Consider the following 13,772-nt stretch of genomic DNA (forward strand, 5'->3'; position numbering starts at 1 on the left):
ACTAACCGCTCGTACATTTCATTTGGGAAAGGGAAAAAAACCCGAGAGATGTTGGAATACTGATCACTGCTGCTGTGTCATCTTATTCTCTGGCAGACCAGGAGCGTATGAGGGTGATGACGCTGTACAGTCCCATCATAATGTGTTCAATCTACCTTGACAAATAAATAAATAAACATTTCTGAGTGAATAATTCCAAGAAAGAAGAGTAGATGATGTACTTTAGTGTGCTTATTTGGTCAAAAGAGCAATAAAATAAATGTTGTAATATTTATGACCAACATCTTTCAAAGGTGCATTTTAATCTCCAAAGGCGTGAAAGTGACGAGGATGAAGAACATTTTCATGTTCAAACGTGCGTCCTTCAATTAAACAAACCACCTTTGCTACTTAAAAAAAAAGAAGACAGCATTCTTTCTCTCCCGTTGCTATGGTAACACGAGATCATGTGACCTGCGGTCAGGTGACTACAAAAATAATAACTCCGTAATAGTAAAAAAATCTTTTTAAAAACCTTGAGTTTCAGTGATCCGGATCATCCCCAAAATTGTTTTAATCACATTTCCTGAAAGTTTCATCCAAAAACTTTTGGAGTTAAACATCATTATTTGTGTTTATGTGCTTTTTGTAACATCTTCTCAAGTGAAAAGAAGAAACATTTGCACATTTCCTCATCAAATTAATTTTATCTGACATGAAGCCTTTATTTTGGAGGGTCATTTGTTTCTTGATTACCAAATAAATAAACTGATGTAACACTTTTTTGTCATCAAATTGTTTTCTTCTTTTTACGTCAAATTGTGTTGACAATTCCAATGAATAAAAGTCAAATGGCTGTGTTGAAACATACAGTATATGACATGAGGCCTTTATTTTGGAGGGTCATTTGTGTCTTGATTACCCAATAAATGAAATTATGTAACAGTTTTTTGTTTTCTTCTTTTTAAGTCAAATTGTGCCGACAATTCCAATGAATAAAAGTCAAATGTTGAAACATTTGGTGTACAAAAAACAACTGAAGCAGCAAATTGTAGTAAAAAGAAAAATGGGAGGAGTCATCTCCATTATCAATTAAAAAAATGAAGGAAAAAGAGCAACAATTTTGAAGGTGCAGCGCCAAATAAGTCAACGTTTTATTCTTGTTAAAAACACCAAAACAATGACGTTTGCAGGTCACGTGTAGTAACTGTTTGCATCCAGCAGATGGCGCCGGTATTTACCCATCGGACGTTGCAGCGAGAACGTGAGCACATATTAACCGGAACTTAACAAAATAAGAGTCTAGAAAGAGGAAATATGGCGGCTCCAGCTATTGAGTTGTCGACACAAAGATGAAAATCAGTAAATGAGATACTTAAGTGATTAGATCCATTTTGTCCTAGAAATGTTTCAAATATGTTGACATATATTAATATAATGGATATATATTTCATAAATACAATTGGATATTAAAAGTATGTGAAAGTTTGACTTCTATTCATTGTTTATTTCCGTGATGAACTCTTTAAAGTTTTGTAATCAATCATAAATATCAAGCAGCTAAAAGTCAAACATGGATAAATGTGGAGAGTGTTTTGCGTTTTTCCCATCATGCCTTGCAATGGATTTAAATGGGTGGAATTTCAAATATTTTATGCTAATGGGAGGTTTTTGTTTTTTGAAGATATGCAAAAAGTTCAGTGAGCAAGTTATGTCATGTTTGTTGACTCTTTATGCCGGTTGAATGCTTCCTTTTTTCTGGCACCATGACTAGGGAAGGTTGTTTGGATTGTGCCGCATAAGTAAATGCTGTGCTCGTGACAAGAAGAAAGTACACGTCATGCTCACATTGTCCACTAGATGGTGACCTTGCCACCCGTCACACCCCTGGAAGTATGAACACAATAGTTGAGTGGCACCATATATACAGTATATATACATATATATATACACAACATGTTCTCACTATGAACACAACGACTATGCTGCCAACAAAGTTGTGTAAAAACCAAAGAGTTTATTATATACATTGAATAATAACAGATACAAGGATGGCAAAAGAAAGCGTGTACATGGTGAAAAGAAAGGCCACTTTCAACAGCGTGATACAGAAAAGAGGCCACATGCAAATTACTTCGTCCCTGTTCAGCGTGACGTCAGCGCGGTGCAGGGGTCAGAGGTCACCTTCATTCTTTAAATAACAACTTTCCACCTATCTGATAGCACTTGTGATCACCATGACGACCGCAGAGGCACATCAAATTTCACTTCTTTTTTGTCCCCCCCGCCACCGCGTGGCCTTCCAGCACAGGGACTTGAAGTCATGCAGGAAAAGGAAAAGGTTGCAACACCCGCTCAGGTAAAGCATGCATAGCAACACTGGTGGTAACACTTGTAAGAAGTAAGAAGAAGAAAAAGAGCTACTGCACAGCATCGTACAAGAGCGCCATCGTCCCGCCACAATATTACGCCTTTTTTAGCAGGCCACTCCAAAATGCACCCGTCGCCATTTTCCCCGCTTTTCAACAAAAAAATGGACCAAAGTCACGTGACTTCCTGGTTGGCAGGTTTCCTCTTGAAATGACTTCAACACACAGAATATAGACTTTGAAAACACAGAAATACATCCAGTCTAAAAAATGTGCTTTTTCAGAAAAAAACAAACAACAACAAAAAATCTTTGGAACCAAACAGCAAGAACAAAATTATAGGAGGTGGAAACTATGAGCAGCTGTGTGTGAGGGCACTAACTGCATGTGTGTGAGGGCACTACCTGCATGTGTGTGAGGGCACTAACTGCATGTGTGTGAGGGCACTAACTGCATGTGTGTGAGGGCACTAACTGCATGTGTGTGAGGGCACTAACTGCATGTGTGTGAGGGCACTAACTGCATGTGTGTGAGGGCACTAACTGCATGTGTGTGAGGGCACTAACTGCATGTGTGTGAGGGCACTAACTGCATGTGTGTGAGGGCACTACCTGCATGTGTGTGAGGGCACTAACTGCATGTGTGTGAGGGCACTAACTGCATGTGTGTGAGGGCACTAACTGCATGTGTGTGAGGGCACTACCTGCATGTGTGTGAGGGCACTAACTGCATGTGTGTGAGGGCACTAACTGCATGTGTGTGAGGGCACTAACTGCATGTGTGTGAGGGCACTAACTGCATGTGTGTGAGGGCACTAACTGCATGTGTGTGAGGGCACTAACTGCATGTGTGTGAGGGCACTAACTGCATGTGTGTGAGGGCACTACCTGCATGTGTGTGAGGGCACTAACTGCATGTGTGTGAGGGCACTAACTGCATGTGTGTGAGGGCACTAACTGCATGTGTGTGAGGGCACTAACTGCATGTGTGTGAGGGCACTACCTGCATGTGTGTGAGGGCACTACCTGCATGTGTGTGAGGGCACTAACTGCATGTGTGTGAGGGCACTAACTGCATGTGTGTGAGGGCACTAACTGCATGTGTGTGAGGGCACTAACTGCATGTGTGTGAGGGCACTAACTGCATGTGTGTGAGGGCACTAACTGCATGTGTGTGAGGGCACTAACTGCATGTGTGTGAGGGCACTAACTGCATGTGTGTGAGGGCACTAACTGCATGTGTGTGATGGCACTAACTGCATGTGTGTGAGGGCACTAACTGCATGTGTGTGAGGGCACTAACTGCATGTGTGTGAGGGCACTAACTGCATGTGTGTGAGGGCACTACCTGCATGTGTGTGAGGGCACTACCTGCATGTGTGTGAGGGCACTAACTGCATGTGTGTGAGGGCACTAACTGCATGTGTGTGAGGGCACTAACTGCATGTGTGTGAGGGCACTAACTGCATGTGTGTGAGGGCACTAACTGCATGTGTGTGAGGGCACTAACTGCATGTGTGTGAGGGCACTACCTGCATGTGTGTGAGGGCACTAACTGCATGTGTGTGAGGGCACTAACTGCATGTGTGTGAGGGCACTAACTGCATGTGTGTGAGGGCACTACCTGCATGTGTGTGAGGGCACTAACTGCATGTGTGTGAGGGCACTAACTGCATGTGTGTGAGGGCACTAACTGCATGTGTGTGAGGGCACTAACTGCATGTGTGTGAGGGCACTAACTGCATGTGTGTGAGGGCACTAACTGCATGTGTGTGAGGGCACTAACTGCATGTGTGTGAGGGCACTACCTGCATGTGTGTGAGGGCACTAACTGCATGTGTGTGAGGGCACTAACTGCATGTGTGTGAGGGCACTAACTGCATGTGTGTGAGGGCACTAACTGCATGTGTGTGAGGGCACTACCTGCATGTGTGTGAGGGCACTACCTGCATGTGTGTGAGGGCACTAACTGCATGTGTGTGAGGGCACTAACTGCATGTGTGTGAGGGCACTAACTGCATGTGTGTGAGGGCACTAACTGCATGTGTGTGAGGGCACTAACTGCATGTGTGTGAGGGCACTAACTGCATGTGTGTGAGGGCACTAACTGCATGTGTGTGAGGGCACTAACTGCATGTGTGTGAGGGCACTAACTGCATGTGTGTGATGGCACTAACTGCATGTGTGTGAGGGCACTAACTGCATGTGTGTGAGGGCACTAACTGCATGTGTGTGAGGGCACTAACTGCATGTGTGTGAGGGCACTACCTGCATGTGTGTGAGGGCACTACCTGCATGTGTGTGAGGGCACTAACTGCATGTGTGTGAGGGCACTAACTGCATGTGTGTGAGGGCACTAACTGCATGTGTGTGAGGGCACTAACTGCATGTGTGTGAGGGCACTAACTGCATGTGTGTGAGGGCACTAACTGCATGTGTGTGAGGGCACTAACTGCATGTGTGTGAGGGCACTAACTGCATGTGTGTGAGGGCACTAACTGCATGTGTGTGAGGGCACTAACTGCATGTGTGTGAGGGCACTAACTGCATGTGTGTGAGGGCACTAACTGCATGTGTGTGAGGGCACTAACTGCATGTGTGTGATGGCACTAACTGCATGTGTGTGAGGGCACTAACTGCATGTGTGTGAGGGCACTAACTGCATGTGTGTGAGGGCACTACCTGCATGTGTGTGAGGGCACTAACTGCATGTGTGTGAGGGCACTAACTGCATGTGTGTGAGGGCACTAACTGCATGTGTGTGAGGGCACTAACTGCATGTGTGTGAGGGCACTAACTGCATGTGTGTGAGGGCACTAACTGCATGTGTGTGAGGGCACTAACTGCATGTGTGTGAGGGCACTACCTGCATGTGTGTGAGGGCACTAACTGCATGTGTGTGAGGGCACTAACTGCATGTCAGCAGTGTGTGAGTGCACTAACTGCATGTCAGCTGTGTGTGAGGGCACTAACTGCATGTGTGTGAGGGCACTAACTGCATGTCAGCAGTGTGTGAGGGCACTAACTGCATGTGTGTGAGTGCACTAACTGCATGTCAGCAGCGTGTGAGGGCACTAACTGCATGTCAGCTGTGTGTGAGGGCACTAACTGCATGTGTGTGAGGGCACTAACTGCATGTGTGTGAGGGCACCAACTGCATGTGTGTGAGGGCACTAACTGCATGTCTGCAGTGTGTGAGGGCACTAACTGCATGTCAGCAGTGTGTGAGGGCACTAACTGCATGTCAGCAGTGTGTGAGGGCACTAACTGCATGTGTGTGAGGGCACTAACTGCATGTCTGCAGTGTGTGAGGGCACTAACTGCATGTCAGCAGTGTGTGAGGGCACTAACTGCATGTCAGCAGTGTGTGAGGGCACTACCTGCATTTCTGCAGTGTGTGAGTGCACTACCTTCATGTGTGTGAGTGCACTACCTGGATGTCAGCAGTGTGTGAGGGCACTACCTGCATGTCAGCAATGTGTGAGGGCACTACCTGGATGTCAGCAGTGTGTGAGTGCACTACCTGCATGTCAGAGTGCACTACCTGGATGTCAGAGTGCACTACCTGCATGTGTGTGAGTGCACTACCTGGATGTGAGAGTGCACTACCTCCATGTCAGCAGTGTGTGAGGGCACTACCTACATGTGTGTGAGTGCACTACCTGGATGTCAGCAGTGTGTGAGTGCACTACCTACATGTGTGTGAGTGCACTACCTGCATGTCAGAGTGCACTACCTGGATGTCAGAGTGCACTACCTGCATGTCAGAGTGCACTACCTGGATGTGAGAGTGCACTACCTGCATGTCAGAGTGCACTACCTGGATGTGAGAGTGCACTACCTGCATGTCAGAGTGCACTACCTGGATGTCAGCAGTGTGAGAGTGCACTACCTGCATGTCAGAGTGCACTACCTGCATGTGTGTGAGTGCACTACCTGGATGTGAGAGTGCACTACCTCCATGTCAGCAGTGTGTGAGTGCACTACCTACATGTGTGTGAGTGCACTACCTGGATGTCAGCAGTGTGTGAGTGCACTACCTACATGTGTGTGAGTGCACTACCTGGATGTCAGCAGTGTGTGAGTGCACTACCTACATGTGTGTGAGTGCACTACCTGCATGTCAGAGTGCACTACCTGGATGTCAGAGTGCACTACCTGCATGTCAGAGTGCACTACCTGCATGTCAGAGTGCACTACCTGGATGTCAGAGTGCACTACCTGGATGTGAGAGTGCACTACCTGGATGTGTGAGTGCACTACCTTCATGTTGTGTCTGTCAGGCCTCACAAGATGGCGCTGTGCTGCTGGAGCTGGATGAACAGAAGTCCTTATTGAGGGTGTGGTGGCTAAGTGGAGCAGAAACTAAGGTAGTTTGATAAGTCCTTATTGAGGGTGTGGTGGCTAAGTGGAGCAGAAACTAAGGTAGTTTGATAAGTCCTTATTGAGGGTGTGGTGGCTAAGTGGAGCAGAAACTAAGGTAGTTTGATAAGTCCTTATTGAGGGTGTGGTGGCTAAGTGGAGCAGAAACTAAGGTAGTTTGGTAAGTCCTTATTGAGGGTGTGGTGGCTAAGTGGAGCAGAAACTAAGGTAGTTTGGTAAGTCCTTATTGAGGGTGTGGTGGCTAAGTGGAGCAGAAACTAAGGTAGTTTGATAAGTCCTTATTGAGGGTGTGGTGGCTGAGTGGAGCAGAAACTAAGGTAGTTTGATAAGTCCTTATTGAGGGTGTGGTGGCTGAGTGGAGCAGAAACTAAGGTAGTTTGATAAGTCCTTATTGAGGGTGTGGTGGCTGAGTGGAGCAGAAACTAAGATAGTTTGATAAGTCCTTATTGAGGGTGTGGTGGCTAAGTGGAGCAGAAACTAAGGTAGTTTGATAAGTGGAGCAGAAACTAAGGTAGTTTGATAAGTGGAGCAGAAACTAAGGTAGTTTGATAAGTAAGGCAGACATAAAACTGAGGTCAAGTAGGGGGAACAACATGGGTGACTTTTTTCCCTTGTTTTTGGTAGCGACTGAGACAATAGTGGTTCCTGTCAGTCTGACGCTCCCGAATAAAAAATAACAATTCCTACAATTTTTTTTTCTTTTTTCTTTTTTTTTAAACAGTTTTGGTTCCTGAACGCACCACTGCGCCATAAGCAGCGTCCTCCAGCGGCTTGAGGGCGGATCGAGCGAGGATGTGGACTTTGTAGTGTAGGAAGATCCGGCGGGAACAGTCTCTCTCCTGGCAGACCTTGTAGTGTTTGTGCGGGCCGCACCCGGGATCCTCGTCGTGCAGACGGACAAAGAGGTGGTGGTGTGGCAATGAGACGAGGACAAAAAGGAGGGGGAGTCCGACATCACAGAAGATAAAAAGGGTGCGTCTGCCAAACAAAGAGCTTGAAAAAGGCTTGTGGAGAGATGTGAACTTCCTGGATGTCATCTGTGGTGTTAGTATGGAGCGAACCTGCTGTAGCCCGCTCGGTATAGACTGGCCTGGAACACACGAGACAACACTTAGACTTTGGCTACTAGTCTTCCCCTCAGGGACTAAAACACCCTGGTCAGTCCCAAGTCCTGTTGGATGACACACAGCAGGGGTCACCAACCTTTTTGAACCAAGAGCTACTTCCTGGGTAGTGATTCATGCGAAGGGCTACCAGTTTGATACACACTTCAATAAATTGCCAGAAATAGCCAATTTGCTCAATTTACCTTTAACTCTATGTTATTATTAATAATTAATGATATTTACACTTAATTGAACGGTTTAAAAGAGGAGAAAACACGAAAAAAAATGACAATTAAATTTTGAAACATAGTTTATCTTCAATTTCGACTCTTTAAAATTCAAAATTCAACCGAAAAAAAGGAGAGAAAAACTAGCTAATTCGAATCTTTTTGAAAAAATAAAAAAAATAATTTATGGAACATCATTAGTCATTTTTCCTGATTAAGATTAATTTTAGGTTTTAAATAACTTAAAATCCAATCTGCACTTTGTTAGAATATATAACAAATTGGACCAAGCTATATTTCTAACAAAGACAAATCATTATTTCTTCTACATTTTCCAGAACAAAAATTTTAAAAGAAATTGAAAAGACTTTGAAATAAGATTTAAATTTGATTCTACAGATTTTGTAGATTTGCCAGAATAATTTTTTTTGAATTTTAATCATAATAAGTTTGAAGAAATATTTCACAAATATTCTTCTTCGCAAAAACAGAAGCTAAAATGAAGAATTAAATTAAAATGTATTCATTATTCTTTACAATAAAAACAATCAATTTACTTGAACATTGATTTAAATTGTCAGGAAAGAAGAGGAAGGAATTTAAAAGGTAAAAAGGTATATGTGTTTAAAAATCCTAAAATCATTTTTAAGGTTGTATTTTTTCTCTAAAATTGTCTTTCTGAAAATTATAAGAAGCAAAGTAAAAAAATTAATGAATTTATTTAAACAAGTGAAGACCAAGTCTTTAAAATATTTTCTTGGATTTTCAAATTCTATTTGAGTTTTGTCTCTCTTGGAATTAAAAATGTCGGGCAAAGTGAGACCAGCTTGCTAGTAAATAAATACAATTTAAAAAATAGAGGCAGCTCACTGGTAAGTGCTGCTCTTTGAGCTATTTTTAGAACAGGCCGGCGGGCTACTCATCTGGTCCTTACGGGCTACCTGGTGCCCGCGTTGGTGACCCCTGACATACAGTATAGGTCAGGGGTCGGCAACCCGCGGCTCTAGAGCCGCATGCGGCTCTTTAGCGCCGCCCTAGTGGCTCTCTGAAGCTTTTTCAAAAATGTATGAAAAATGGAAAAAGATGAGGGGGAAAAAAATACATTTTTTGTTTTAATATGGTTTCTGTAGGAGGACAAACATGACATAAACCTCCCTAATTGTTATAAAGCACACTGTTTATATTAAACATGCTTCACTGATTCGAGTATTTGGCGAGCGCCGTTTTGTCCTACTAATTTTGGCGGTCCTTGAACTCACCTTAGTTTGTGTCCATGTATAACTTTCTCCGACTTTCTAGGACGTGTTTTATGCCACTTCTTTTTCTGTCTCATTTTGTCCACCACCCTTTTAACGTGTGTGAAGGCACAAAGGTGAGTTTTGTTGATGTTATTGACTTGTGTGGAGTGCTAATCAGACATATTTGGTCACTGCATGACTGCAAGCTAATCGATGCTAACGTGCTATTTAGGCTAGCTATATGTACATATTGCATCATTATGCCTCGTTTGTAGCTATATTTGAGCTCATTTAGTTCCCTTTAAGTCATCTCAATTCAACGTATATCTCATGACACACTATCTGTATGTAATATGGCTTTTAATTTGTTGCGGCTCCAGACAGATTTGTTTTTGTATTTTTGCTCCAATATGGCTCTTTCAACATTTTGGGTTGCCGACCCCTGGTATAGGTGGAGTAAAAAGGAAGAAAGGATCACAGCTGCTTCTTCAAAACAGATAAGGAACTGGCCAAAAGAGCTCTGTGAGCCCACAAACAGGACAAAACAAACAGGACAAAACAAACAGGACAAAACAAACAGGACTAAACTAAGAGTGTACTAGCAGACATAAGACAAAAGCAAGGAGGTCACGAGAAAACATTCTAGCTGCTTTAAACATGATTATAGATTAAGAAAGAATACTTCAATTCTCACACTACTAATACTACATCCATTTAGTCCAAACTATTCTTTTTTTCCTCGAGCTCCAGCATACTTTTTGCCCCTGGGGAGCTTCCGTAGCTTGGCTGTCCCCTCACGGCCTCAGCAGCTGTGACTGCACAGCAGCTGTGACTGCACAGCAGCTGTTACTGCAAGTTCTGCACAGCTCAGCACTGAGGATTTTCTCCACCTGTGACTTGTCCTTGTCGGACACCAGCATTGCAGAGTCATCCGCAAACAAAAACAATTCACAGTCGCATGATCTTTTCTGTAATATGATCAGAGGATGAATTGTGTTGTGGTAAGTATTCCCCCATACTTCAACACAGTATGTAAGGTATGGCAGTACCAAGGTGCAGTTTAGAGTACAGAGTGCATTTTCATTGAGGTATAGTTTTACTTTGTTTAGAATTGATTTATAATTATAATTCTAAGTTCATGATTATTTGCAAAAAAAATTAGTTTCTCAGTTCGAACGTTAAATATCTTGTCTTTGCAGTCTATTCAATTGAATATAAGTTGAAAAGGATTTGTTGTATTCTCTTTTTATTTACCATTTACACAACCTGACAACTCCACTGCTTTTGTAGATATACAAATTAACTTTCTTCTGTTTTGTCTTAAGTCACAAACAAACAGGATGGTTTTTTTTTATAGTCTCCAATGTAACCACAAAAAGTGGCTACTTGCTTTATTTGAATACTCGCTAAATATTAGATAGCAACGCTCATCCCTCCTACTCCGTCTTCTTATTCTCTGGCAGACCAGATGAACAAGAGGAGTTAGATTGCATAATGCAACACCTTTTTGAGGCGGTCCGCCAAAATAAATGTAAGCTATGACCTGCTGTCAGGACACGCGACAGTCGCAGACAGTCCCATCATCATGTGTTTATAGGAGAGGGCAAACACATGAATGTATGGCAAACATAACAATGCTCATGCAAGTGTGTGGTTTCTCTCACCATGGCTCCCACACCGTAGGCGGCAGCAGCAGCGGGGGTTAGAGCGTGGTACGGGTCTGCCGTGTAAACACGTCCGTAACTGCAAGCACAAAGTCAAAAAGAAGAGTGGATGGATCAACAAAACACAAACTCAATGACACACGCATCATATTATAGTCTGTTCTCAGCTCACGTTACCGTGGAAACATTCATTCAAACACAGCCGCGTTATGAGCCTATTGATCCCAAAGCACTGTTATCCTATTACCTTGAACACATCCATTAGTGTGTGTGTGTGTGTGTGTGTGTGTGTGTGTGTGTGTGTGTGTGTGTGTGTGTGTGTGTGTGTGTGCGCACTTGTCTCACCATCCTTGTGTGGACATACACTTGATGAACCACCCTTTCTGTGAGGATCTTTTGACTTGTGAGGACATTTGCCTGGTCCTCACAACTACAGAAGTCAAATATTTTTTTTACTTTGTGTGTTTTGCATTCTGAAGTGAGGTTGCAACTAGGGATGTCCAATAAATGTTTTAAAATGTAATATCGGAAATTATTGGTATCGTTTTTTTATTATCGGTATCGTTTTTTTTTGTTTGTTTTTTTTTTTTTTTATTAAATCAACATCAGAAAACACAAGATACACTTACTCGTGCACCAACCCAAAAAAAACTCCTTCCCCCATTTACACTCATTCACACAAAAGAGTTGTTTCTTTCTGTTATTAATATTCTGCTTCCTACATTATATATCAATATATATCAATACAGTCTGCAAGGGATACAGTCCGTAAGCACACATGATTGTGCGTGCTGCTGCTCCACTAATAGTACTAACCTTTAACAGTTAATTTTACTCATTTTCATTCATTACTAGTTTATATGTAACTGTTTTTATATTGTTTTACTTTCTTTATTATTCAAGAAAATGTTTTTAATTTATTTATCTTATTTTATTAATTTTAAAAAAAAGTACCTTATCTTCACCATACCTGGTTGTCCAAATTAGGCATAATAATGTGTTAATTCCATGACTGTATATATCGGTTGATATCGGTATCGGTAATTAAAGAGTTGGACAATATCGGAATATCGGATATGGGCAAAAAGCCATTATCGGACATCCCTAGTCGCAACTCTTTACTCCCATCTAGGGCTAGATATATATTTTTTCATCATTCTAGCTATAGTGGAAAGGGGGGCCCTCACAACCTACTAACCAAACGTGGGTCCACACAAAGTAGGCAAGACATGTATGTGTGTGTGTGTGTGTGTGTGTGTGTGTGTGTGTGTGTGTGTGTGTGTGTGTGTGTGTGCTGGCACACACTTCTGAACAAATTGTAGTTGAGCAGTCAGAGGATTGTTAGTTTTCAACAATAGATGATGGTTGTTCTTGTTAAATGTGCCCACAAGGTACTCATACACACTTAGAACAGACTTTTATTCAAAACAATAAATATATTTTCTTGGCAGAATAAATGTTATAAAATAATATTGTTCTGATTAACTCATTATTTTTATGTGAGTGTTTAAATATATTTGTCTTCTACCGTTTTAATTTGTGTGTGTTTTTTTTAACGATAGACAAAAACAATGACTGTTGTGATGTTGCTTGGAGGATACATGGAGGTCTAAGAGAGCACTTTGCAGGTTTCATGTGCACACCTGGGGCCGTACTTATCAAGCTTCTTAGAGTGCCATTTTACACTTAAGTCCTGAGAATTTGCGAAATTTAGTCCTACTCTCAAACTTAAGAATAAAAGGTTTTTATCAACGTTCTTAAGTCTAAGAATCACTCCTACTCTTCACGATATTTAAGAGACCTTCAGAGGTGTCTTAAGTGGTTAGGAGTTGCCAGCAGGGGATGGCACTGAGGCGAGAGAGACGTGCGCCAACGTTCAGGGAACGGAACAATGTTGTTGTTTTTTTGATGACGAGCAGCTGATCAAACGGTATCGTTTAGACAGAGCGGATATTATTTTTGTCACAGATTTAATACTTTTCGATTCCTTGTTGATTTCTGCATGTGTCTGCAGTGGGCTAGTATATATAGAGCCACCCACACCAGTTTCAAATTAGTTGCCTAATTAATGAATTGGAAAGAAAATGTTATGACAGTAGCGTATGTGTGTGGCCGTGAGGTGAGTGACGTCAGTGAGTGTGTGGGCGAGAGAAGAGAGGGAGCGGTAGCGTGAGTGCCGGCGGGGACTAGTTTGTTTTGTATTATTTTGTAGTTTATTGTCAAAATATACACTCCCATTGTCCACTTAAATATTTCCAAGATATTTATTTATTCTTAGACAAGGGATTCCCTTCTGTGATTGGTCATTTCTATGGACACAGAAATGACGTCACCTAAAATTGCGTTTACGGCACATAGTAATGTCGTAATTCAGCTCTGAGTGTGACACTTAAGATTCAGTCCTACACTTCGCTGAAAGTGTGAGTAAGACGCTTGATAACTAACTTTTAAGTGCAGCTTTCAGCCAAGAATTTATTTACTCTTAAGTCAACTCTTAGCAGACTTCTTAGGAGTAATTCTAAGAAGCTTGATAAGTACGGCCCCTGAATATCTTAGTCATGTGTTTATACAAGTTTAGAAGGGGGAAACTTAATCGTGGAGAAATAATTTAATGTCTCTTGTTTTCATCTAAACCAGGGGTGTCCAAACTGAGACGTCATGAGTTTAAAAAGGAATCTGTCCGAGGAAGATTTCAATTCCTTTAAAGGCCTACTGAAAGCCACTACTAGCGACCACACAGTCTGATAGTTTATATATCAATGATGAAATCTTAACATTGCAACACATGCCAATACGGCCGGGTTAAC

At 42.3% G+C, this 13,772-nt stretch overlaps 1 protein-coding gene across 17 annotated transcripts in view; it reads right to left on the reverse strand.

The window, feature by feature from the left end:
• Window positions 1-1,976: 1,976 nt before the first annotated feature.
• LOC133642656 (RNA binding protein fox-1 homolog 2-like) overlaps window positions 1,977-13,772 on the reverse strand; it is a 127,633-nt gene continuing 115,837 nt past the window's right edge. For 2 of the 17 annotated variants that reach the window (XM_062036994.1, XM_062036995.1), the window contains exons 12-13: window positions 10,966-11,044; window positions 1,977-7,820 (exon numbers count right to left, since the gene is read on the reverse strand). In XM_062036994.1, coding sequence (XP_061892978.1) covers window positions 7,776-7,820; window positions 10,966-11,044 — 124 coding nt within the window. In that variant the 3' untranslated portion in view covers window positions 1,977-7,775. The remainder of the gene's footprint in view (window positions 7,821-10,965; window positions 11,045-13,772) is intronic. The other 15 variants (XR_009824571.1, XR_009824573.1, XR_009824576.1 and 12 more) reach the window with 15 other exon arrangements.

Source organism: Entelurus aequoreus, linkage group LG25 (genome assembly GCF_033978785.1).
Source record: "Entelurus aequoreus isolate RoL-2023_Sb linkage group LG25, RoL_Eaeq_v1.1, whole genome shotgun sequence".
Classification (NCBI taxonomy): Eukaryota; Metazoa; Chordata; class Actinopteri; order Syngnathiformes; family Syngnathidae; genus Entelurus; species Entelurus aequoreus.